The 26,012-nt window shown below is 48.3% G+C and overlaps 2 protein-coding genes and 1 long non-coding RNA gene across 9 annotated transcripts; 1 reads left to right on the forward strand and 2 right to left on the reverse strand.

Annotated features, from left to right (window-relative positions):
* Positions 1–543: 543 nt before the first annotated feature.
* Positions 544–23,043, reverse strand: CCDC36 (coiled-coil domain containing 36). Of its 5 annotated transcripts, none has more exons than XR_005839137.2 (8): positions 19,478–23,043; positions 12,653–12,809; positions 11,280–11,437; positions 9,441–9,489; positions 8,728–8,815; positions 3,413–3,516; positions 1,433–2,906; positions 544–1,052 (listed from the first exon to the last, which is right to left on the reverse strand). XR_005839137.2 is itself a non-coding variant. In XM_046899757.1 (8 exons), the coding sequence occupies exons 2-8, from the start codon at positions 19,531–19,533 to the stop codon at positions 1,680–1,682; spliced, it is 1,839 nt and encodes a 612-aa protein (XP_046755713.1). In that variant the 5' UTR covers positions 19,534–21,602; positions 22,290–23,043; the 3' UTR covers positions 544–1,679. The 5 variants fall into 5 exon arrangements, 4 of the variants coding, with proteins under 4 accessions (XP_046755713.1, XP_040501995.1, XP_046755714.1 ...); XM_046899757.1 differs by having other exon boundaries at positions 544–2,906; positions 19,478–21,602; positions 22,290–23,043; XM_040646061.2 differs by having other exon boundaries at positions 544–2,906; positions 19,478–19,557; positions 20,629–23,043.
* LOC121106664 lies at positions 8,680–22,665 on the forward strand. 2 transcript variants are annotated; one of them, XR_006931304.1, is made up of 4 exons: positions 8,680–8,829; positions 12,102–12,258; positions 13,302–13,507; positions 22,255–22,665. It is a non-coding gene; the product is annotated as an uncharacterized LOC121106664 (long non-coding RNA). The 2 variants fall into 2 exon arrangements; XR_005839429.2 differs by having other exon boundaries at positions 13,302–22,665.
* KLHDC8B (kelch domain containing 8B) lies at positions 22,800–25,843 on the reverse strand. 2 transcript variants are annotated; one of them, NM_001390855.2, is made up of 6 exons: positions 25,794–25,843; positions 24,868–25,345; positions 24,343–24,507; positions 23,960–24,184; positions 23,783–23,884; positions 22,800–23,403 (listed from the first exon to the last, which is right to left on the reverse strand). In NM_001390855.2, the coding sequence occupies exons 2-6, from the start codon at positions 25,241–25,243 to the stop codon at positions 23,207–23,209; spliced, it is 1,065 nt and encodes a 354-aa protein (NP_001377784.2). In that variant the 5' UTR covers positions 25,244–25,345; positions 25,794–25,843; the 3' UTR covers positions 22,800–23,206. The 2 variants fall into 2 exon arrangements, with proteins under 2 accessions (NP_001377784.2, XP_046755904.1); XM_046899948.1 differs by having other exon boundaries at positions 24,868–25,169; positions 25,288–25,843.
* Positions 25,844–26,012: the final 169 nt, after the last annotated feature.

Here is a 26,012-nt window from a genome sequence, read left to right on the forward strand (position 1 = left end):
TCCCGCTCCGCCCGGTGACTCAGGGGCAGACGAGCCGACGCGGGCCGTCTCCGCAGTGCGTGTGCCCGTCTGTGTCCCGAACCACCTGGGCGCCACCGCACCCCAGCGCATCATCCCCGCATCCCCACGGAGGCGGCCAGCGCGAGGGGAGCACCGCTCACCGCTCTGCACCCCGAAACGCGGCTCACGACCCCTCCGTGCCCGTGGGGTCCCCAGCACAACCCCGCTGCGCTTAGGCCCGGGGCTGCGCCGTCCTTGGGGCTCGCAGCAGAGGTCCCTCCAAGCTCAGCTGTGCGCTGCCGGGCAGCAGCGCAGGATGGAGAGCACCGAGCCCTCCTCTCCCCAAAACGCAGTGAGAGCCTCAGCCCCCCGCAGCGGGTTTCACCCACCACAAACTGCTGCACTCTGGGGAGAGCAGCTGCAGAAGGGGAATGTGAAAGGAAGAAGGGCTGTGGGCAGCTGCCACGCTGCCTGTTCACCCGCTGAAATGGGATATCTCCTCTCCCGAAAAAAAAAAAAGAAAACCAGTACTGAGAAATGAGACATTTGCAAAGAAACAACGGGTTTATTAAATCCGGGCAAACGCTCCCAGCCTTCCCCTGTGGGATGAGAGCACCGCACCATGTGGGTTCGTGGCAATAGACTGCTTTTGTCAATATTGAAACGCTTCTTTCGCCGGCAGCAGCTCAGATCAAAGATCAAAAGGGCAAAAACATTTAAAGCAGTGGAAGCAGATCCACGGCTGGAGACCCAGGGAGATCTGCTCTGTTTGCTCGTGGGGCTGCCGAGGGCTCAAGCTGCCATTTATGCCAGGCTGGTGGTTAGGCTGTCCCTTCTCACTCAACATCTGCACACCGGGGATGACCCTGAGCCAAAGAACCACATCCCAAAGATGAGAAATATCCATCGGGTACTGAAGCTGTTGAATTTTGACTTCGCTTCTTTGGGCTTCTGTCCGAGATCCATCCTTGAGCAGCTTAAGGTGGACACATCCTTTACTCATGAAGAGAGACATGAGACTGCTATGATAGAAACGAAACGTCCCGAATTTCCTGAAACGAAGAAAGTTTGGCCTCAAGGGAGAAGAAGCACGGCAGTCGATGCACGGGGTTGCTGGGACTTTGCTTTCCTCAGCTGAGCCCGTATCCGCCCAACGCTCAGCAACAGCTCTCGGGGCAAATCTCAACCTTACCAAAACCAGCCAGAAAAAGACGCCTACTTTCTAAGGAGCCAAAAGTCAGAACTTTCAGACATGCAAACCAAAACAGAGACTGCGAGGAAGAGAAGAGTGAAAGCCTCCATCTACAAAGATGTTATTGAAGTGTAGGGCTGAAAGTCTCAGCCAAGTGCGGGTACTTCTCTGCTGTATGAACACAACAGTAAGCAGAGCCCGGGGCACTTCTGGTTGCGGGGTAAAATAATGCAGACCCACACAGCTTTCCAAGTCTCAGATCCCACGCTGTCCCTGAGGATGGATCCGAGCAGGCAGTGACATGCTTGGGCGCCAGGCAGGAGCCCTGCCTGTTTTCAAGGGGCTGTGCTCATACGGGTACACTCAGCCCTTCTCGGCAGTCCCAACAGGAGCTCCCAACATCAGATGTAGGAAACTTAACAGGGGGAATAAACGGCAACAGAGACGGCCACGTCTGCACTGGAGGCTCTGAAAACAATCAGAATATTCAATCTGAATAGTCGCTATCGAAAACTAAGGAGCAACATTCCGTGCCCTGCACGTTGCCAGGACACGGGTTGGTGGAGCCTGGGGAGCAGCTCGCCTGTTTTTCACCTGTTCTGCACAGGGAGAACAGACTCTCCTGGGGAGAGGAATCCCAGAAATCCCTTCTCACACTGGAGACTATCACTCTTTTTTTATTTTCCAAACTTCTCTTTCTTTGGTCTGCAAGTTGGAGCATGCTTTTGTTGGAGCACGGCACTGGCAGGAAACTCCTTGTAAGCCTGGGCTGAGCGCTGCTGAGCATCTGCTGATGGGGAGCTGTGGAAATTGGGTTAGAGCTTGCTAAACTGACAGCAACTGTATATCTGGGAAAGCGATTTTTTCTTGTGCTTCCCGACCCAATAATCCTGTTTGCTCTCACTTGCTTCAGCCCACCATCAGCACACGTGGTGAGCTCCCCCTTTCTCTTTCCGGGGTATGTTTTCTTCCTCTCCACTACTTTATTCCAGGGGATCCTTCCCAACTTCTGCTTTGCCTTGTTCCCTACGGCTATGTTCTCCAGCTCCTGGTCTGTGGATGAGTTCCCATCTCTTTGCCCAGACACGTCGCTTTGCACAAAGAGATGGCACACTTGAGGCTGCCTCTGTTGTGATGGTGTCACGGGTTTAAATCCTCTGGTGCCTCTGCGGATTGCCTTCCTCAGAGGAGTGACTGGGGATATCTCCTGCAGTATGGGAATGTGCTTCTTCCGACCATCCCCCAGAAACTGGCTGTTAGCACTGCACACACACGGATGGTGAGAGCAGCTCTGTGCTACCAAGGAAGATTCCACGGCTGTAGCAACGGGGCTGACTTTGCTTTCAGAAGCTGTACTGAAGCCATCCCGAGGTGTCACATCCCCAGTGACTCCATGCTGCTTCCCTGCAGCAGACAGACCCAAGGAGCTGCAGCCCCCCATTCCATGGCAGCACAGCCAGTGCGCTTTCTGCTGATGTGGGGCACAGTCCTGGCATGTGCCAGGCGAGGTCTGGGAGGAGTTATCCATCATCCTGGGGGGGACTCTGGCACTGGACATGAAGGTCTGCAGCTCAGCTAAGGCACTGGGGAGCTTCAGGGAGTGTAATTCTTCACACAGCTTCAGGTGGTGGTCACCGAGCTGAGCTGGCAGTGACTCCAGGCCCTCCTTCAGCTGCAGGACACTGGATTTCACGTCTGAAATCTCCACATCTTTCTGGGGGAGCAGTAAGCAGAAGCAGTAAACAATGCATTACAAAGTACGACAATAGGATTCAAAGAAGGAACTTTGGTACCGTGCATCAGTGAGACACCTTAAGTTAAGACTCAATCTTAGCAATTCGTATCACTCCGTGTAAAACATATTTATTGTGACCCAAAAGTGGGCTCACACTGCACCACCTCCTCCAGCAAAGGCATGTGACAGAGCAAGAAAGCAGTGCTTCACCGTGTGCCTGCCACCACAGGGCACTGTTGGGCTCCCTTCTCCCCGACCAGGATTCCATCAGCGCTGACAGCACCGTGTACAGTCTCCTGGGTAAGCATCAGCCAGTATGTGGTCCAGAATTTGCATTTTAATATGCTTTCCCCATTCATTACGAAAGAAACGGTCTACACTGTAATCCTCTGTCTGAAGACAATTTAATATTCAGTTAATATTTGGAAGAAATTGGAGAAATTCGGAACGAAGATTCAGAATAAAAGATTAATTTCCCCACTTACGGCCGCCAGTCTCCTCTCCATCTCCAGCAGCGCCTGCTCCATTTGGCTTTTATCTTCCAGGGCTTTCAGCACCACATCGCTGTGACTTTGAAGAGCATCTTGCACTGAACAGGCAAATCAATAAAAAACACATTTGGTCTTTCATTTGTAAATGTGAACAAAGCACTATCAATACTATCACTACTTCCGCCACGGCTTGGCATGAAATACTTCGCTGTGCTGTGCAACCACAGCTGGGCTCTCCCCAAGCACCAAACAATGAACAGTGGGGTACATGCTTAATGCAAAGCACTTGGAATTTATAAGATGCTGAGTACGGGCCAAATCTCATTTACTGTGCTCTATTAATATGGCAGTTGGAGATGAAAGGCTACATGAAGCTGGAACACTTGGTTAGCTCAGCGCAAGGAAGGCTGAGGTGAACAAAGACTGCACTGGGAGAGGGAGCCCAATATGCCTGGTTTACAGTTTACGTGGAGGGGGAAAGTCCTTAGCAATCTTACAGAATCATAGAATCATTCAGGTTGGAAAAGAACTCTGTGATCATCCAGTCCAGCTGTCCACCCACCACCCATGCTGCCCACTAACCATGTCCTTGGGTAGCACATCTCCCCTTCCTTTGAACCCCTCCAGGGACGGTGACTCCACCTCTCCCTGCACAGCCTGGCCGCTCTTTTTGAGAAGAAATTCTTCCTAATATCCAACCTGAAGTCTTCCTTTAAAACCATAAGTGACGAAATAGAGGAAGAGATGCTCTCTAGCCATGTCTGCTCTTCCCTTTGAACAGCACAGGAAGGTGTGGATGCGTGGCTGGGGCGGAGTGCTCATTGGTTGTCCCAAAACAGGATGCAGGGCCCTCCTAAAACAAAGTGTTCCCAAGCCAGCTGGGTGGGATAACTCAGGAGTGAGTCCAGGAATGCTGCTGTGTGCCCGAGAGAAAGATCCACGCGGAGTGATGTTCCAACAAGTGGCTGCAAGAGCTCTGCAGTTAATTAATCCTCTTTTCCTGCAGATCCAATATGTTTGATTGACTGTGGTGTCTGCGGAGCTGAGAGCCCTGCTGAAGAGGTTGCTGCACGTGGAGTATTTATCTCGGCTCCTCAGGGCAGCTCCTCTCACCCCAGGGATGCTGCTCCCCTGCTGCAGCACCACGCAGTGCTCAGCATCACTTCTCCTCCTGCCCTGCTATTTTCATTAAGCTCGCGGGGATTTAATTATCTTGGTGGCTCTGCCCTTCTGTCAAACTCATGATGGAATTGGCCAGAGTTAAAAACTATTAGGGAGAGAAAGGCAGAAGGGATCGTACATGCTTTGGTTCTGTGAAAAACCAGGGACTTTTGAAAAGGTGCATTTGGTAAAGGAGAAAAGAATGAGATGTGAGCAATTATGGGCTGGCGGGTTTGTTCTCACGCTGCCCAAGGTTTTAACTAGACCTTAAAGGAAAGAGCAATCAAAGATACGGAGGAAAATGGAACAAAACAGAACAAGGCTTCATGAAAGGCAGATTGTGCCTGACTAATGCAATACCCGATGATAAGAGAGGTGATTTGTTAGACAAAGGCAACGCAGTGGCCTTTGTGTAGATTCAAACAAAGCTTTTCATTGGAAATCATCATGTCATATGAAAAAAAGCTCAGAAAACCTGTGAGGTGCATAAGGGCTCTGGAGAGTGGTGGCAGGAGGGGACAAACTCACGGGCCAGTCCTGCAGGAGCCTGCCACGGTGACCTGGGTACAGGTGAGGCAGTGGGCAGCCAGCAGGTGACACAAGGCTGTGCTCTGGGTCACCGAGCAGCGAGGTATGGCTTGTGGAATGGGTTTGGAACGATGGAAGCAGTGTTTCAGCGGCTCCTTTCAGAGGTTGCATCTCCCTGGTTAGACTCAAGTGCTACCTGCACTGTGCTTCTGGGAGGCTGCCAGCCTCCTGCAGGCCTGCAGCCCCACCAAAGGGAGGAAGGCAGCAGTGGCTGATCAAGGAAAACCCCTCGTGTCACTCCATCCCGTTCCAGCTGTACACAAGGAAGGCTCACCTCGGCTTGCTGCTCTTCCTCATATGCTTTATTTTAATTCTGCATTATTTTTAAAGCTCGCTGATTTCCCCTATCTGTTCTTCAGCATGGTATCCTCGGTTTAAAAATAGTGCTGCATCCTCCGGGCTTGTGATCTGCACATACGTTTGACTCAGCACAGCATGCTGCGGGCAGGCTCCCAACAGCCTTTGGAACGCGCTCCATTTGTACATGTAGGAGTGTTCTGCAGAAAAACCTCAGTACAGAGGAGGGGCACTCTCCTCCCTCGCTGCCTTCCACCCCGAGGAGGGTTCAGACTTGTCAAACATTATTAAACACAACAGAAACGGGTGTTGATCTACGCTGAGAAAAAAAAAGGCACAGAGGTGGCTGAGGTAGATCGGATCGAGGACCCTGCTAGTCAGACCTCTCGGCTTTGAAAATGATCAAGAACAGCTGCCTCAGAGAAAGTCTTCTTCAAATAAACCCTGCAGTGGGTGGTTATTGAATAACTCAATCACAGAGGAAAAATCTTTACTCGGTTAATGGGTGGATTATGCACGGGCTTGTGCCTCTCTTCAGGTATTTCACTCCAAGCCAAACAGTTTTTTCCAACCTGGAATGTTGCTATGGTTGGGTTTCCTGTACCATTGTCTTTGAATGCTGCTGGTTTGCATTAATAACAGAAGGAATGTGAAATCTGTCAGGAGAGAGAACGCTGCAGGTCCTCAGGGTGGGCGGAAGGTGAGCCCGCCCAGTAAGCCCCCCCTGCTGCCCAGTGCTGGGTTTTGTCAGAGAATTGCATTGGCTCGCACCTCTGTAAGGGAAATACTGCACATGATTCTCCATCTTTGCTGGCAGGAGGGGCAGGCTGTCAGCAGTGTGCTCGCTGGGAAGACGCTAGGAAGTGTTGCAGCGGATATGGCTGTTGTGAGTTGTCACAGCTGGAACTGCCAGATACCAGAAAAGCAAGGCAGTTCAGAGAGGGCTGAGCTGTGAATATGAGGATTTGTGTGTGTATGCGTATATATATGTATATATACATATATATAAAAGAAAGCTTTGATATAAATGTGAGTATATAAACGAAAATGAGGAAAATAAAAAAAGAAATGAGTTACAGCAGCTGAGACCAGAAAGAGGAAGCAAATGGTGAGCCAGCAGGTCAGCCAGAGAAACTCGTTACAAGGCAGAACTGAGAACACAAGTCTGCTTCCCTCTTCACATCCCAGTGCACAGCACACTGAGATGTGTGCAAGGAACAGAGCAGCTGTGCTTCTGTGAAAGCTGCTCAGGCAAATGCTATCTCATTGATGGTGCCAGACGCAGCTCTGCCCGCTGTGTGCATGCACATATGAACAAATGCACAAAAGAGAACAGTTTTTATCTCGTTGCAAAGAGCGTGCCAGCACAACAGCATTTGGAAGTATACGCTGAAAAATATTTTCTGTTTTCTTCTCACACTGTGGCTCTGTAGGCTCTGCCAAATGTACGTGGTGCTCACTGCTGTAAACGAGGCCTGCGACGCTCCTGAAATGCTTCTAATGAGAACGGACTTCATTTCAAGTGATACTTTCTTTACTTTGCAGCGTTGTTTGAATGCCCTGCTGTACAACTTGTACTGAAGACAGCCTCATCATCTTCTGCATTCAGCTCCTCACGTCAAATCCTCCGCCACCAATTGCTTAACGCTTCTACCATGTCACCCACATCCCACGGTACTGTATCATCAACCACTGCCATTCAGTGCTTTGTTGGCTCTGAATTTAGTTCTTTGTCAGCTGAGTTTCGGAATTTTAGATGGCCTTTTTGAAGGAATTACCTCAGCTGGGATCTTTTCAAGGCACAAGTGTGGGCATTTATGTGGTGGGAACTTAATTATCCATCACCGTGACACCAGTCAAATGGCAGTGTTTATCAGCAATTAACCAGTGACAGCTGAACCTCCCAGAAATATAAAAAGAACAACATAGTGGAGTGTGTGATGATTTTCATTATATATTCAACATTGTGCAGCATGATACATTACAGAAAGTGCCAATTTCTCTTTTCAATTGCTTTGAAAATCTAGCAGCAGGCACCTCTGGGAGGTTTCTCATTTCATTCAAGGCACATTTATTTAAAATGGTTATGGAGAAGAAACAGGGCGGATGAGCAAATGGCAGAGAAGGACGAGGGGAATCATGAACAATAGATTTAATTTTCAGTGCCATGACAACAATTTCTGTGCTAGGGGTGTATGAAATTAGGCAGTCCTGCCTCGGAGTGGACAAGCTGAGACACTGAAACTACTCGGGGATGGGCAAATGAGTAAGAAGCTTGTTGTGCTGGCCAAAGCAGACAGATTCTTGCTTACGTTGAGGTCCCACAAAGAGCACTTGCCAAGCACATCAAGGGAATGTTCTTACTACAACAAGATGGATATTTTGAACACACGTGCTACCACAGCCTTGTGAAAAATGCATCAGACTCCACTCCTCTTGCCTGAGAGGGCTGTGTTGACTTAAAGGGTAACTGTCAAAGCTGTGTGTCTTAGAAGCCACATTTTGCTGCATAGATAAGATTCTAGTGCTTTTGTGAAGGTTTTTTTCCATTGAACTCAAAAGGTACATCACACATTTTGTCATGTTTTGAAGCCAGTTCCTTGTTCTTGCACAGAGCACAGTCCTGACACAGTGCTGATAAAAAATAATGGCACAATTAAAAATTACTGCACTCGCAAAAGCTCAGATCCAAGTCAAATTAGAAAGAATTTCAGCAGTCTCCCTCAATAAAGACTGCTGTGACTAGACACTTGCTGTTCACAAGTATTTTACATTACTGGCTTTTCTGGAAGGTCATCCTTTCATCACAGCACAAGTGCACCTCATGACTTGCTTTTCACTTAAGGAGAACAGTACCAGAGATGGAAAACTGCAAACTACAGTGAAAACTTGAGAAAGCCTTAAAATCTGGACATGGAAACATAGGATGTACGTATCAACAGTATTTTTAGTGAGTACTTCATTAATGTATCAGGTACAGACTAAAAATGACTGAGGAGAACACAAAATCATAGCGGTGCCTTTATCTATACACGTATAGTGTTTGATCATACAGCTCCTAAGTTCTTTGACAAAAGAGAGCAGAGAAAAGGTAAGTATAACAAGAATGGAAAAACCTGTGCTGTGACTGAGCCTTTCTTAGCTCTTCACCCTTACGAGGAGCAGCTGTGAATGGCATGAGGCACCTATTTCAGCCCAGCTTGGAGACATTCAGCAGTTTGACTGTGCCCTCTGCTGTTAACAGAAGCACTGAAAGGACTTACGTGTCTTGGAAATGGTCTCCAGGTGAACAGAAATGGATTTGTTTCTTGAATTGAACTCTTCTTCAAGCTTGTCCAAGCATGTTTGCAGCTACAAGAGTAAAGGTAAGTGAGAAAATTATACATTGTCTTTTATTTGTTTGTAAAAACATGGCCTTAAATACCACAGATGGGCAACTGTCTGTTACCTCAAACATTTTGTCTATCCATTGCTTGCAACCCCAAAAGTGACCTGGAATGGCTCATTAAATTATTTTGCAATAGGGATATTAATCTGTTTTTTTTTAAAAAAAACAAACATTAATGATAATAGTTAAATTGTTTATAAAAACTAGGGGGGGAGAAGAGACTTTCTCCTTCAGACTGTGAGACTATGCTGGATTACCTGTTCCTGAGAACAAGTTATTGTTTTCAGGCTGAAGGAAAGGAGCCTTTGTATTTGCAGACAGCCATTACAGCCTGTTCTTGCTTCCAAGCCCCAGAGAAATTCCTTTGCTGACTCTGAGATAAGGTCCTAAGGCCCGTATCCTTAAGGATTGGCCACAAAAAGCAAGGTATGTGCAAAAAGCATTGACATTTGTTGGTCTGAAGTATTCGTGTGCACACAGCAAACAGTCCACTAAGACAAATATCAGTAAAGAAAGTGAGAGAAGATGACTGTTGAGTAGCATTTCTAATTCTTCCTTCTCCTGGGCTCTGAATTTGAGTTAACTTACCCCTTGAAGCCTCTCGTTGATGCTGGAAATAAAGGTGCTTAACACTTCTCTAAAATGGGAAAAAACAAACAACAATTTAAAGGCCAGAAATGCAGCAAGTATAAGACAGGCATGTAAGTTACTGAAGTAGTCAGAAATTGAAAATATCACAGTAAAAAAAGTGTGTGTGTATATATATATATACATATAATATGCTGGGCCAGGATCAGGTACGTGTGTGTGTGTATGTGTATGTATATATATATATATATATATACACACACACATACATCACACACATGTATATATGTATTATTCTAACTCTCCTGATCCTGGCCCAGCATTTCTGCCTCTGGTGGAAGTTCCAGGCATGTTTGTACAGCTGCACGTTGGCTGCTGGGTACTATTGCTGTGCTGTCCGGTCCAGAAGGACCCAGTGTAAGTGGAGGTGACGTGCCGGTTGCTGAGACATACATATTATATTTGGACTAAAATAGCTGTGGAGGGAAAATAGGGAAAAGCTGCAGCATCAACAAAGGAAGAACATGCAGCACAAATCCTTTTCCCTTGAGATTACGCTTGTGGTTTCTGTTATCCATCCTTTGGAGTGGAGTGAGCCTATCAAGAACCAGGCTATGTTCATGATTAACCTGTCAAGCCAAAATGCACGGATTGTTGCTAAGCACTGTGATAGCCTATTTCCTCTCTGGAGTTTTGGGTCATTTTAAATTGATCATTTAGTCATCCAAATTACAGCAATCAAGAAGGTGGAGGCCAGGTAGAGTGTAACAGTAAGAAGTAGGCAAAGCTCCTGGAATTCTTTCCAGTTGTATGAAAAGAATAAGTTCATTTCGATCATCAAACATGCAGGAGATGCAAACGGATAAATGATATATTTATTTTTGTAGAGGTAATACAGTTACTTCTATAAGCATGCTTCAAATCTGAGAATGCATCTGTAGTATGGAAAGAAGCGTAATTAATTTAAAGAAGAAATAGAGGATAATTAAGATTGCTGTCTAAACATGTAAAGGTGCATGTTCATTCCTCACAATTAGGTTACAAATAAAAAATCCTCCACTTTTCCTATCAGCACTTTTCCAATAAGCAGCACATTTTTGCAGTATCAGAATCACGGTGCCTGTTGCGAAAGAGAAAGAGATGCAGTCTGATCTGATTAAAGGCTTTTAACAAAAGTGTTTCACTTTGAATGTTACTTTACAAAATGTACAGAACGGGGAATTATTTATGGGTGTGCTGGGGAGGTTGCCATCTTTCATTTCTGAGATTGAAAATATTGGCTTAATCCTTAAGTCCCAGAGGTCTGACAGCTACGTTTAATTCTTAATGCTTGACAGAGGGCTCATCATCAAATTACACTTGTCTGTTATCAAAAACACACAAAAATCCTGTATGCAAGTAAAATTATAGGGATTCGTGTGGGTTTATGTTACAATCATTGCATCTTTCTCTGCACACAAGTGTATTTGGCAGTCTCCTCATCTGTCTCAAAGGTAAATGCCACACCAGGAGTCCCTTTGATCAGTCCCAATACAGTCTATAAATTTTTTAGAACCACAGGCTTTCACAGAGAATCAACACAGGAGAAAAAAGTGAACAAACCCCTGCTGGCTAGAGAAAGAAGACAAAGGTAAATTCAGGTTATAGTTCTGCTGTTCCTTGTGGCTTTTGGCTGGAAGCGTTACACAACTCTCACTGCCAATAAACCCTATTCTCTTATCCTGCAATGAGAGATTATCTAAAACCTGAAATATGCAGCTATGCCATGTCTAACGTTTAAAGAGGAGCTGCAGGGAGTGATAACAGACTTCACAGGAAGAGTTTGCAGTGGGTACATACCGATCGTATTTGTCCTTTATTTTGTTCTTATTCGCTTTGAAATTTTCCAGGACTGTCTTCCCTTGTCCTGCACCGAAGTTAAGCAACCCTTTTTCTCTTGTATCTTCATCAAATAGCTGTGGTTTTGCTTGGTATTTGGTAAAAATACTGGGCTCGCTCTGTTGCACAAAAGAAAGAAAAATGTTGAGGCATAAAAAATAATCAGAATGTTAATTAGCAAAAACCGTTTGTGTACCAAGTACTTTTTGGAGGCAGGGTTCACACTGATTGGATGTGACAGATTGGATGAGGATGTTAAAGTATCATGAGGTTATTGCTCGCTGAGTGTGCCTTGTTAGATGGACTGATGGTTGGACTGGATGATTTTAGTGGCCTTAATGGTTCTATGATTGTGTGGCTCCCTGTGGAATGACACCCAACCTGAATTTCTTCATACTTGGGCTTTTTCCTCCTTGTGACTCTTTTCAGTTGATTGCAGTCATCAGTGCATTGATATTTTCCCCTGTATGCTTAACACAGAGACTATAAAACGATTTCAGGGAGCTCCCTGTACGTTAATCTAAAGAAAATCCTATTGAATTCCCTGCTAGGCGACATCCTTTGCTGCCAAGCATCATCAGACTCTAGCTCAGTTTTTCACACGTTTCAGTGCTCTTTCATCTTGAAGAGTGAATTTTCTTTCCGGCGTCTGATGAAAAGCTACACAGTTAAAGGACAAGCTCTTCAGCAAAGTGCAGGGGACTGCGGATGGGATCTGGGACTGAATGGCTGCCTAGGGCTATGGAGCTGGCATGACTGTTTTTTCCTAATCTTTGCTCCCAGGTGTCTTTATTTGGATCTGGTCCTATCTGCTAGTGGAGCAGGAGCTGTTTTAGTGAAGCTGGTAGCATCAGAAGCCACGTGCTACAGGAAGATTTTGAGCATAGAAGCTCTTCATCCACAAGCATTCATGGATCTGCTGCAACGTCAGAAGTGCAAGGTAACTGTCTGTCAGTGGAACTGAATACTGAATACCTCTGTTGCTCCTGTGGAAAGCTAACCGTGATTGAATTGTTCAAAGAACAGATAACATATTCTACCTTACCTAGGGAGTCTAAAGACTTTAGCTTGAGACTAACTTCACGTTATGTTGGTAATCAAAAAGAATCGAAGAAAATAGTGCTTATATCAATAATGATCATTGATTAGAAACGATAGTTTTTTTTTTTTTTTTTAGCTAACCAGGCTGCTGTCTAGTTGCTGTAAATGTATATTCTTACTGTATCAGAAGGTAACTGGGTTTGGCAAACGTTAGCACCTATTTCAGTATTCACCGCTAATTTTGGATGGTGGCTGTGTGCCTGGGCAGGGCTGATGGAGGGAGCAAAACTCACGTCCTGGGAGTTGTGCTGGCCCAGCTGCATACCCAGCTCCAGCGGTGCTGCTGACTGCACATTCTCTGGGCAGAACTGGGAGCCGAAGAGCACCTGGGAGTCGCTCAGACTTGAGTAGTCACTCAGAGCGCTGCTGCGGGCAAGGAACTTGTTCGGCCTGAAATGGGGTAGAGAGGCTTGTGAATATGAATAGCAAATAAAAAGGTAGCATATGGCTGGACACGTTGATCTGATAGGAATATTTCAAATGTAATGGCACACTACTCAAAAGACGTGTTGCAGACTTTGGTGCTGTTTCTCAGTAGCAGTAGATGAAGTCCATCCTTCCACTCCATTCAAATGTGTCACTGTGCAAAGCCTTACCCCAGCCTGCCCACGGGAACAAAAGTCTCGCCATATAACATAGCCTAAAATGGGTCAAGGAAGAAACAAACTGAATTAGTTCAAAGCAAAGTGTATGCTAATAAATCACAAACGCTTTCTTCTGATCAAGCCTGGCAAAACAAGGATAAACAAGCTGAGAATTACAGATCAAAATCAATGATGCGGGCTCTTAGGCAGGGTTTTCCTCCCATATCAAATTGTATAACCAAAGGAAGAAAAGAACAGGAGACTGATTTTTCTTTTTTTGTTTTGTTTCTAACAAAAGATCATCACCCCAGCGTTTATTAGCAGTGACGTCTTCAGTTAATCTCCCGTTTTGGAAGGAGCCCAAACATCATACACACAACAGAGAGCGTTTAGTGGGAGTCTGCTCAGCCTCCTCCATATAGCAGTGTCAGTGACAATATCATCCTAATGCTTTTGGCTTTGAGCTCACTGCGTACGCTGAGCTGCAGGACTTTGGCTGGCAGTGTAAGTATCACATCTCCTGCACTGTTTTTTCTAAACCCATCCATCTTTTAGCCAAAAAAGCTCCTTCTTAGTTTGAGGAAGGGTTTTTAGGCTCTTTATATATTGACAGTAAAGCACTTAGTTCCATAATCCCCTTTCAAAGTGTCTGGTACAACTGGAGCATGTCACATCCCATAACCTGCTCCTCTGCTCAGTCCCTTCGCATTACCTAATGTCTGAATTACAAGATTCCAATACAAAGAGTTCTGTTGCTGACATTGCGAGGAGCTCAGAACTTTATGAGCCATGTAACTCCACAGGCTCACTCTGTGCTGATGCTATGACCAAAGAAGGCTATTGGCAGCCCTGGAGCCTCATTTTTCTGTTTCAAGTCTGCTCTCTTGGTGGTCAGTTTAGGAATGATGACACTTTTTGCAAGCTATGGGGGGAGATGAAACAGATGCCTCTTGGAGCACACTCACTCCCCTGAGCAGTGGAGTTCTTTCTCCCCTACTTAGCACTGCTGGCAATGAATTTACTAACGAGGCCATCTGGACAAGGCATCAGCCTGGCCACACGTGGCCCACAACTCTCTGTGATGGTGAAATCAGACAACCACCTGACTGTTTCCTTCAGGATGCCTGAGCTTCATGGATGCGTGATCTGCTCTAAATATAACCCCTTCCTTATAAACAGCAAAAAAAAACATCCTAGCTATTTAATCCTGGTTAGCAGTCCCTCTTAGGTGATGCAGTAGTTTATCTCAGGAGAACTTTCAGCCTTCCCTGTGTTGTTCATGCATTTGTGCCAGGAGCGCTCCTAAAGCACTACCGTATGCATTTGAAGGAAGAGAAGATTTAGATTTGTGAGATAGGCACCATCACAAGCTCCTGTCCAGCTCCAAAATTGCTAACTGCTGACCGATGGAACGGTTTCTTCTTCCCACCTAACTTTATGCAAGGTATTGCGATATTGGCAACCCTGCCATTTACTGTAATATGAGCATGACCTAAAAAATCTGCAGCCCTCTGCATAGCTGGGGAGTCAGCTGGTTCTCTGCTCAGTTTCCTTGTCACCAGTGGGAATTCCTCCCCCCTGTCCCTTAAGATGAGTTGGATCTTTCTGGAGCTTCTTTCATGTTCCCAAGTTGCAGTTAGCACATCCAAATACTTCAGCGTGGCCACACACAAACATATCGCCTTTCGTTTAAAGGTTCTGCCTTGCCCCAGAATAGCTGTCAGATGCAACACACGGAGACATGCAGCGTGCAGTAAATCTTCTCTTCTTATATTCTCTAGATGTTTCTAGCATCGCCATGCCAAATCTTATAAATTGTCCTAGGCCTTATTGGTCTGTGAAAACGATTATAACTCTGTTATTGGGCCCAACACCAAATGCTAAGAGTCAGCTGGAAAAGCAAACAGAGTCGTCTACAGTTTCCAAAGCAACATTTATCTGTGGTGCTGCTGGGATTGTATTTAGCCCCATCATCCACACCAAACCTGTGCCAATGTCCCTCCTCTTCCACAGCTCTGTGGGTGAAGCTCACTTACACCTTCCTGATATATTTAAAGTGCAGTAGAGCCTCTTTCCTGAAGAGATCTTTCTCTCTCAGTGGTAATCTTGAGTAATATCAGTGCAGTACTGTTCCTTTCCTCCTGCTTTCTGTCCAAAAACCTCCCTGCCCTTTCTGCTCCCTCTCATTTAGTGCTAGGGCTGCATCACAACAAATCCAACTGAAGAGCTGTGAGCTGCTTTTCACCTGCCCTTCCTCACAGCTTTAGTCTGTATCTGTAGGAACTGTCTCTATCTCTGCCACGCTGCTCTTGTCGTTACTTTTTGCTGCCTGCCAAAGTGGTCATCAAACAAGCAAGGATCAGCATTTGCTTTGGGTGCAGAGGAGGAACTTCAGCATCGAGGGGGCTTGGAGGAGTTTAAATCAAGGAGGTTTAGCTGCTATTTCTGCTCCCAGTCATTTACCATCTCTGCTGGAGACTGCCAAGGCATAACATTATTTTTTCTGTTCTCTATCCTTTGGAACTCAGTGACCTGCTTGCTGCAAATCATTTGTTTCATTTCTGCATTCATATCCTAAAAGGAATTTCTACAAAGAGATTTTGGCAGTGGCCCCAACGCATTAAGCACAACAGGATCCCTTACAGCCGCCACCTCCAGTTTCCAGGTATCAGGCTCTAAGTCCTTCTGCTCTTGCTTTAATTCTTCAAGGTCACTTTTACTTTCTATGAGCAACTCCATTATTCATTCCAACGTGATTCAATACCACCCAAACATTCCTCACCTTGGAAACCGCGTCGGCTCTTTTGTCCTGAGCGAGGAGCCAGCAGGCAGAGATTGCTGCGGCGCAGCCGTGTGTGCTCACACATTTATCCCTGGCCATATTAGGAATTAGACCTCTGGAGACAGTTTTTGTCCCCCGGTCTGAAGCCGTCTTCCAGCCTGCACAGTCCTATAAGGCTCAGGGGTTTTTTTGAGGCGCTCTCTCGGTCACTGCCTTGTCCATCTCCTTCGCTTTCTGCTAATTCTTGGACATTAAGGTGACTTCAGAATTTGTGGTTCTGCTGTATGGGATGGAATTTAATGAAATAATGGTTTGGATGAGGCTGTTAACCTCGGAAGTCTTTTCTCAAAGCAGAAATATGCCATGGAGAATAAATGGCACAAGTAGGCTTCATGTTATAGCATCTTTTTTGAATGCAATATTTCTCTTCAGTATTTTCATCATGTATTGGCCTTATCCACTCTCTGCCTGGCTTTCTGCTCCTGCTGCCTTTCGAAATTGGTTCATTAGTAGTTACTATGCCTTTGGCAAGTCACTGCTTTTCACATGGAACAAGAAAATTATGGTAACTTCAATTTAAAATTATAATACATTGCTTCCCATTTTTACATTTTTAATGCTCTTTAATTTCTTAAAGGATGCCCTCATTTTCTTTACCATGCTATTTAACCGTGTCAGTTTGGTACTGGTCCTTCTCACTCTGCTCTGATAGCTGCTCTGCATTTGTTCTGTGCTTCAGCTCGAGGTCTAAATAATCTCTATGCCTCAGGCGAACCAACAGCCCTTTCTGCCACCCCTTTAAATTCCTTTCTAACAAGCTGCTTTATTTCTACGTCCGTGTCTTTTTGGAAATTAAACATTTCTGTGGTGGATTTCTGGCTCCCGTTTCTCCTGCAGAGATGCTGACTCCAGTTCATTACTGTCACTTCTATGGCAGCGCTGCAAGAATAATGGAGTAATACTCCAAACGAGGGTCTTGTGCCCAGCCTGGGACCAAGGCAAGATGCAATTCTTCCCTGGGAGTTCTCTCACTGAGCAGGTCTTAATGATGTTGAAAATCTGGTTTCAGCACTGTGACCGCCCAATCGATAGAAGGCTAATTGAAGCATCACTGCTTTTGTGACCACTGTGCTCAGATCCCCTGTGATCTTTCTCCGTGCGCCCTCCTGGCCAGGCAGGCAGCAGTGCAGCTTTAATGCGACACATTCCCTAATTGTGTCTGGCATTCCAATCCCCCCAAGTTGTGTTGTTTGTTGGTACACTTAAATGGACTCTCAGCTTTCTCCGCAGCATAGCTGCCACGTTATCAGCGTGAGCTCTTCTTACCTTCTCAAATGATTGGCACCCTGATATTACAGTGTCCAACTAGCTAATCTTCCTTCTGATGGGTCTCTAGGATCTCTATTATGTCAATATTCATATATAAGAACAGGTAAAGTGGGGACTTTGGCTCCCCCATCCTATTTCTCAGGCTGCCAGCAGTTGCAGACAAGAACACACATGTTTGATGGATTGTGAATCAAACCCCAAGTCCCCGGTCTGTTCCGAGATGCAGGCAGGAAGGAAGCACAAGAGGTAGCAGTGCAGAGCAACGTTGGGCTTCTGCAGAAACTCTCTTGTGGCCTTATTACATCACTGGAGTCCTGCACTGCTCATGGACCTGGTGGCAGCTGCTCTCAGAAGTAACGCTTCTCCTCTTTCCTGTGCAAAGAACGAACCCTTTGAGGCGTACCCTGTCAATGCTGTGTGCTGATTTTATGTTTCATCTTGGAAGCTTTCTGAAAGGCAGTACTATGCAGTCTGCGTATCATATCTTGCTGTAGTGAGAAAAGGATCTAGTAACAGGAGAAGCGAGATGGGGGAAGTTATTAACACCTTTTCCCCGTATCTCAATCTTGTGCACACGCTCCTAACTTTTTTTTTCCTTTAAAAGGAGTTAATTTGCCTTCTGAGTTCTCCTTTTAACTCCTCTAAAAGCTCAGCTTCATTCTCAGTATTGTTTCATGCCCTGTTTGACCCTCCCAACTCACTTGCGAAGAAAGTGAAGTGCTGAGGAGCAGGTGTTAAAATCTCATCTGTGTTTCGATTGTGTGTTGTTAGATTAGTTAAGAGGGAAGGCTTTAATAAAAGCAGGAAGAAAAAACAACAAAAACCAACCTGCAGGTACCAAGAAGACAATATAATGATGCAATGCATATTTATAAAGGCTAAATTGTGACAGGTACAAACATACTTTTCTCTGAGTTGGGTCCTCTTTGACCCCTGCATCTGTGCAAAACTCAATTAATTCATACCTACGCGACAAGTACTTTTATAATGGGGAAGGAACTTGCTATTATATTTTCATTATCATCTATCATCATTGTAACATCAGGCCACATCTGAGGCGCTATGACTAAAACTGTGAATCTGAACAACAGTTAGTTATATAAGTGGTTATTTAACTACCAGAAGATCAGAGGACAAAATTAATCAATTAGCTTCTCCAGAGTTAAATGAGGGATAAATCTGGCTCTGTTTTTAAGCCAAGTGATGCAAAGGTTGATAATCTGCTGTTTTAAAAGAAAGAAAGAAAGAAAAAAAAGGGCAGGTTTTATGCATTTGCTCTCTAGACGTTCAATACAAATAATATTTGTTGATTCATTATATATTGTAGGTGTGGGGAGTTATAGCTGCTCTTTGACTTCTACTGGGGAAAAAAATTCAGCCATGCATATAGATGCAGCATATGGAATAATTTTAGAGTTACATAACATGTAATGGTATTGCAAATCGTGATTCATTTTATCTATCTTCTACGCAAGGCAAGAAGGGAACATTTAACTTATCTAATTAGACATGTTGCATAAGATAGGCCATAGGACTCTCCTGAATAAATTCCTGCTCAAAGCTTTCAGCAGGAAATAGAATAGCTTTCATCAGAGCATCCAGTGTTGATTTTAAAATTCCTACAGTGGTAAATCTATCACGGTGCTTAGTAGGCTGAGAGAAATGCAGACAGAAACAGAGTCACAGAGTAGGTTAATTAGCCATAATTCAGCAGACCATGATTAACCACAGATTAATTTTAGGCATATTTTGTGTCATTCCTGTAGTCATTCCCCGCTTCGGTAATACAGTGACCATGTAATTATGGCAGTTTCTCCAACAATTTCTAGAAGTAGGGAGCTATAACAAAAAAATGGTGGTACCTCCTGTTCCAGGTGATCCTGCTGGATCACCTCCTAGCTTATATCCCTTGCAAAGTTCCTGCCTGTTCCTATACTGGACCAAGCCAAGAGAACAGCCTGAAAGCCACCAAAAGCTGGGCATAGGGCAGGCATAGTGGCTGTTCCTGTTTCCATATTTCACTGTATTACACCACATTTGCAGGAGTATTCAACATGGGCAATATAACCTGCTGCTCACCACGATCCCTCTGCTTATATGTCTTGAATCCAAGTAAGTGGACCACTAAAATGTTTTTAATTTGAGTAAATGCTCTTAAACATGCAAAATGTTGCCAGTCCCAGGAGTGCTTTATATTGGCAGTGCAAGACCTCCAAACTATTTGGTACTCTAACCAGTTCCGCGTCAGGAAGGAGCACTTTGTATTTATAACATCCTCATCATCTTAATTCCTGAGGGAGGCTGTTGTACTTAAAGGCTCTGATGGCTGTAGTGTGACGGGTGTGAAAACACACAGCACTTACCCGGAGGCTGTGGGAGTGCTGAGCATCTCCTTGATATTCCAGACGTTGAAATTCATTTTTTTTTTTCCCTTCAAGGTTAACTGTTAGAAAGGAAGAATACAAGAGCTATTGATCCTGCATACAGCCACCTGTGGGGCTGATGGCTGCACTGCAATAGCAGCAGCCAACCTGCAGCCTGGTCACCCTGCAGCCAGTGTGTTTTTGGGGCTGGGGTGAGGAATGCTTCCCCTGGGCTCTGTCCCCAGGAAACTTGTGTATTGCATGAGCTGGGGGCAGTTTGTGAGTGTTACAGAGTTAAGGCTCCCTCAGGACACAGCACAGCTGCTGAGGGGGAAGCGTGGCTCAGCGTGGGGCCTAGTGAGGCCTAGACAACATGGCTGCCACGGCCAACATGGCTACCACAGCCAACATGGCCGACGTGGAGCTGGACCTGCAGGCTCCTTACAGAGCTGGGTTCTCAGCTGTCCCCACACAGGTGGGACCCACCCCAGTGCTGTGTGAAGGAGGTGCTTGAGCCTGCGGACCCTTGGCTGCTCCATGCAGCACGCTGGGGCGCTTTGTGCCCAAGGGCTGTGCGGTCCCCAGCATCAACAGCGCTCTCGGAAATGCAGAACGGCTTAATTTTACTTGCTAGTCTGACAGAAATAGCCCATGATCTAAACATGCCCTGCAGAAAGACTCTCAAATATGGCTTCACTGGAATTTTTATCCTCCCCATCTTCAGGGATGGAAAATGGGCACGCTTGCTTGCCTATTTTTTCCCCCTTTTTATTCAAAGCTATTTTAGTGCCAGTTAAGCTGTTTGTTTGCCAGTTCTGAAGGTGCTCCATAAGCAACAGAATGCTGCAGAAATAAAGCTGCTATAAATTTGAAGATAGACTAGAGAGGTTCATCACATCCCCTTCAAGCTCCTCTTGCCTGGAGAGACGTTTTAGCATTAATGCAGCCTGGAGCTCTGAGGTGTCAAAACAATAACCATGCTGTGTTTCATTAACAAATCCTACAGAACTTAAGCCTTGACTTAAAGAATTATGGACTTTTACTCTTTACAGACGGCTTGGAGCAACTCTGCTGCATTGTTTCTGCTTGTAACAACAGGGCTACATCTGTATAAATAGCTCAAATTTATCTCCATGATCGTTAACTCTTGCCTGTGCGATGATTCAGTGGTAGGAAGCTTTTCTAGGACTGAAGTAGAGGCTGTGCTCCCACTGCAGTGGTCTGATAGTCAAGCTGTCTAAGGATGGAAGCCCAACCTTCCTCCAGAGAGCACTGATGCAGAGATATCTGTAGTTATGGCACCAATTGAGTAAAGGAAGGCTTTGGTCTGCTTTGTACAACTTGAGTGGGCAGGCTAATGCCCAGTGCTGCTATTGCTGTGTTGAGGTTGGATGTGACCCTGCATCACAAACGGTGTTTTTCCATCCTTTTATTGGAAAATCTAGAACTCCATCCATGGGAGCCCACAGGGCCTTCTACCTATCACAGCACTGCTATTAGGAAAGGATTTGCTGGCACTCTGTGCATGAGCCATAGGACTCGGTGTGTTATTTTAAGTTATTATGCAGAACTATTCGTGTTTCTGATGTGACTGGAACTTTCTGGTTTGAGTGTCTACAGAATTTGTGGAATACGATAAATGAGATTCTGTATTCCATCTCTCCTGACAACAGAAAGAAATTTCTATAAGAAAACACTTTTTTAATTATAGGTTTGATAGCTAGCTCCAGTCCCAGTCTCCCTCATCCATAACACAGCTCTGTGGAGATCAGAAGTGTTGCCAGGTGCTGGCTTGTAGAATTCCTTCTATCTGGAGTAACAGACTGCTTCTAGCATTAGGGAGTCTGTCCAGACACTTGAAGCCTTTCATTTAGTAAAAATTAGAAGAACATACCAGGAGATAGACAGCAATATATCTTGTATGTCCCTCAACTGTTTTTTTTCCTTCAATTTGTTAGCATTTCATTAGCATCTCACATGAGCTCTTCACTTAATAATGTGTCAGTCTTAAGCACAGTCAGGGCCATCATCTGTTTTGCCTTTTTGCCTGAAGATTTCTCCATCCATCCCCAGACGTTCTTGGCTCTTGTCTTGGACGCTCTCTTCCCCTCATTTGGTTGGGATTCTGCTCCAGTGCCCAAAAGTGGAGAGAGAAAAGAATGAGCAATCCAGACTTTTAGGAAAGGTCACAGATTCCTCTCAATTGAAACAGTCAAGTCAAGCGGTGCTGCGATCGGTGGATGCACCCCAAACTCCCCAGTCACATGCAAGAAGAGACTTGGGTGCTAATAAAAGAGGCAGGCTGACTGTAGGGCAGCTGGAAATGTCACCGCAGCGGGGACACACAACAGCAAAGTGCTAAGGTGCAGCTGGTGTGGCCTTGCATTTGGACAAGGTGGTTCCATGCACCGGCACCCACTCTGCAGCCTGCCACATTGGAAGGGAATGCTGCAGAGGAGTGTCAGCCTGCTGGTGACTCAGTGCCTGATTTATCCTGTCCAGGCCGTGCTCCCATGGGATGAGTTCATTAATCAGGTCTGCGTTTCCAGTGCAACTCTGTGATTTAGGGTTGCACACGACAAAACTTGTGGTGAGTGAGGTTCTTAGGAGCCTCAGTGGCTTCTGCGAAGGGCTGGCAGGCTGGGGTGGGGTACCATACCTGTCCCACCAAAGCATTTCAGGGAAGTGCTGTGAGAGTGCAATTTACTGCAATATTCACAGCAGAGTGCCAGAGCCCTGCATGTACCATGCTCAGAGGATGGGATCTCTCTTTCCAGCCCCCAGACCTCCCAGCACAGCACAAGTCACTAACCTTGCCCTGCTGCCGGCGAGTCCCCCCAGCTGCCACAAGCCTCAATCCCCAGTTTGGGGCCCCATGTTGATGCTGGCTCCAGCACAGAAGTGTTTCTATGGCAACTCCAGAGGTGGATGAAAGGATGCTTCAAGCATCAGAGGTACCGCCAGCCCAGGTATCCCAGGATATTCCTCCAAAAACGCAGCAAGCGGCTCTTCTCTGACCCGTGCCCAACTTTTTTCCGTGCAATGCCCTGGCATGTGCACAGCTTGATGCAGCAGCAGCACACTGGCCATCCTCTCTGAAAGGTCAGGTGCTCACATTTGATATTTACCCCAGCCCATGAGATTTTTTCTAATGTCATCTCATTAAAAGACTGAATCTCTCGCCTGCATCTGTTTTGGCCTGTCTGCGTTTTAGAGAGTGTGACTTTGCATGGAGCTAAAACCAATAAGGCTCAAGCAAGTGGTAAGCAAGCTGGGGCAACCCGTGTCCCCCCCACAGCAGGACGACATGACTGCAGCAAGCTAAAACTTCACATTTCATTTATTCGAGGTGCTACATCACCTCCTAGGCACTGAGCTACAGGGCACCTCTGTGCTACATGAGACATTGACTGGGTCTACAACGACACAGCACTCACTGCTACACACATGGCACGGACACGGGGCCGGAGGGGGCAGCATGGCCAGTGACAGCCCTACCTCCGTGGCTCCCCATGCCAGCAGCCTTGGCCCTCCCTGGGCACCAGGATTTGCCCCTGGGCTCCGCTGCTGTGGGAGCCTGGAGGGGTTTCTGATGCATCGCAAGAAACCATGGCTGCTGCAGAACTCAGTATCACGGGACGGCAGCTTCCTGGAGCTGTGCGCACCCTGTCCCCGTCTTCAGGCACTTGATGCTCTGCTGGGGCTGCTCCCCAGGCTGTAGAGCCATTGTCAGGGTGCATCACGCAGGCAGAGAGCCTCGACAGCTCCACTGGGGCCCTGGTCCACCCCACCGATGACGAAGAGCAGGTCAGGGGCTGGGCAGCTGGAGCAGGAGCAGCGGCCAGTGGGCATGGGAGGCAGCAGCTCCCACCTCCTCCGCGTGAGGCTGAACCCTTCCACTGAGTCCAGGGGGCACGACTGGTTCCCTGCAAGAGATGGCATGGCCTCAGCCCTCTCTGTGCACCCTGGGCTCTGCTGCACTGAAGTAATTATGCAGGGGCTCAGCAGGATTAACAGCATCCCCTGGGAGAGGGCTGCTGGCACCAATGCTGCACCATGGTTCTGCCTGTGGCGGGCACTGTGGCATCTCGAGTGTGCCCAGAGCCCACAAGGCTGGGGTGCTGCAGCTGCCCTGGGCGGCCCTCTCTGCAGCTTTCTTGCTGCTGAGCAGCAGTGCTGACCTTTCCCCAACTCTCCTGGGAGCAGGATGCAATGCTGCAGCTCTGTGTAGATGGAGCCCAGGAAGGACAGGTTTTCATGCACTGAGAGCCCATTCCCCACCACAGCCACACCAGTCAGCATTACCAAGGCCACCCATGGCCACCACGTATCCTCCCAGGCAGCCGGCAACGAAGTCAGCTCTCTTCTCTCTCATGCGGATGGCACGGCTGGGCTTGCACCATGCACCTGCCGGGGAGAAGCTGTCAGCATCACTGCGCGCTCCACTACACAGGCAGCACTCCTTCCCCATCTGGGCCTCACCCTGCACGGGGTCGAACATCTCCACGGTGTTAACGAAGTGCGGTCGGGAGTAGAAGTTGTGTGGCCCTGGCTGCTGCAGCCCCCCCAGGCTGAAGAAGATGCTGTCGGCCATGGCGCAGGAGGCGAAGGCGCGGCGGCTGGGCACGCTGGGGTAGCGCGTCCAGCTCTTTGTCTCCAGGTCAAAAGCCTCAAAGGCGGTGACGGGCAGCTTGCCTTGCCGGCCCCCTGCGTGTGGATGAGATGCGAGGGCTGGTGGCACCTGAGAGGCAGCCAGCACCACCAGCGATACCCAGCCGAAGGGTCTGCAAGGCGCAGCCCTGGGATGTGCCAGGGCCCTGGGGCAATGCACCCATCTGGGCAGACTTCTGGGCTCGCCTACCTACCCAAGACAAAGATCTTGTTGCCCTGCAGGAAGGCAGAGGCCCCATAGCATGGTGTGGGCATGGAGGGCAGCGGCTGCCAGTGGTCCTTCGCTGGCTCATAGACGCGGACCAGCGCCTGCGGAGAGGTGTCTGCTCCCATTCCCCCCAGCACATAGACGGCACCATCTGTGGAACCAGCAGGGGTGAGGGGGAGACAGCTAACACAGTTGGGCAGTGCCCTGACCCCGCTCGGACCCTCACCCACCCCATCCACCCTGTGTGGAGCAGAGCACCAGGGCCATCGGCTCTAATTATTCCCGGCAGCACCATCTCCCTGGAGACACCATGGCAACGCTGCCATGCTGCCAAATCCTGCTCCACTGCCGGCACCCCTGCCTGCACCCATCACAGCCCCACCGGCTTCTGCCCCAGAGCGATGCCACAGTACACCCAGCCCAGAGCAAACGCATGCATCCTCCGTGGGACTCCCACACAATGGCTGCACTGAGGCTCGGAGGCAAAGTTTGGGCAGGACGTGTCACCTACCTCTCTGCACGGCCGCGATGCCCATGGAGGGCTGTGCCAGCGCAGCCTTCTTCTCCCACCTGCCCTCATCCACGTGGTAGATCTCGACGGAGGCGAGGGGGCTCTGCGAGGCGTCCACACCGCCCACCGCCAGGATCTGTTTGCCCACGGCAAGGGTGGCAGCACCAGCCCGTGGCGTGGGCAGCGGAGGGAGTGCGGTCCAGCACTGGGCCTGGAGGTCAAGCACCTCAGCAGCTCCCAGGGCTCTCCCGCTGCCTCCGCAGCCACCCAGCACGAAGAGCTGCCCGTCGTGATGCACCGCGCTGCAGTACACGCGCCGTGTGGGCATGGAGGGGAAGGAGACCCACGTAAAGACACCCGCACTTGATGCCGCCATGGGATGGCTCAGCCACCCTGGGGGTCCCCAGGCCCAAGCCCCACCGTGCCACCCATCCGGCCCACGGCAGTGGTGGGAATTGACTCGGCTGCCGCCCGGCTCCTGCAAAAAGAGCAGTAGGGTCAGCACTGGGCACCAACTGCTGCTCCGGTCCCTGCGAGCCAGAACCTCCGGTTTGGTGTGACAGCGTGCTGCTGTGCTCCCAGTGCACCACCCGCATCCTCTCGGGCTCCCACACCTGGAGGATCCCAGCGGTCATCCATCCCTCACACCCAGCCATCACGCCCCGGGGCTCCAGTGCCCAGCCCATCCCCGCAGGGCACCTGCTTCCCGTGGCTCTGCTCGTCCCCGTGGGGCATCCGCTCCCGAGCCTCCCGGCTCATCTCCCACACTCTCCGGTGCTCTCGCTCCCCAGGGCTCCCGGTGCACATCCCGGCCCCCGGTGCTCCCGCTCCCCACCCTCCCCGTCTACATCCCGCACTCCCGGAGCTGTCCCGACCCGAACCGGTCCCGCCGCCCTGGAGCGGGGCAGGCACCGCGCCGCGCTCACCTCGCCGCCCGTTCCGCCGCTCTCCGCTCCGCGCCGCCGCTCAGCTCCGCGCGGGGCCCGCCCGCTGCCGGTGGAGGCGGTGCCGCGCCCGCCCGGCCCCCCCCGGATCTGTTCCCGGCCCCGATCCCCGGTTCCCCCAACGCCCTGCGCGTATCACTCGGTGGAGGCACGAGAGGGCAGGGCATGGAGCCCACCCTGAGCACCGGGGCTCACCCGCAG

Source organism: Gallus gallus, chromosome 12 (genome assembly GCF_016699485.2).
Source record: "Gallus gallus isolate bGalGal1 chromosome 12, bGalGal1.mat.broiler.GRCg7b, whole genome shotgun sequence".
Taxonomy (NCBI): Eukaryota; Metazoa; Chordata; class Aves; order Galliformes; family Phasianidae; genus Gallus; species Gallus gallus.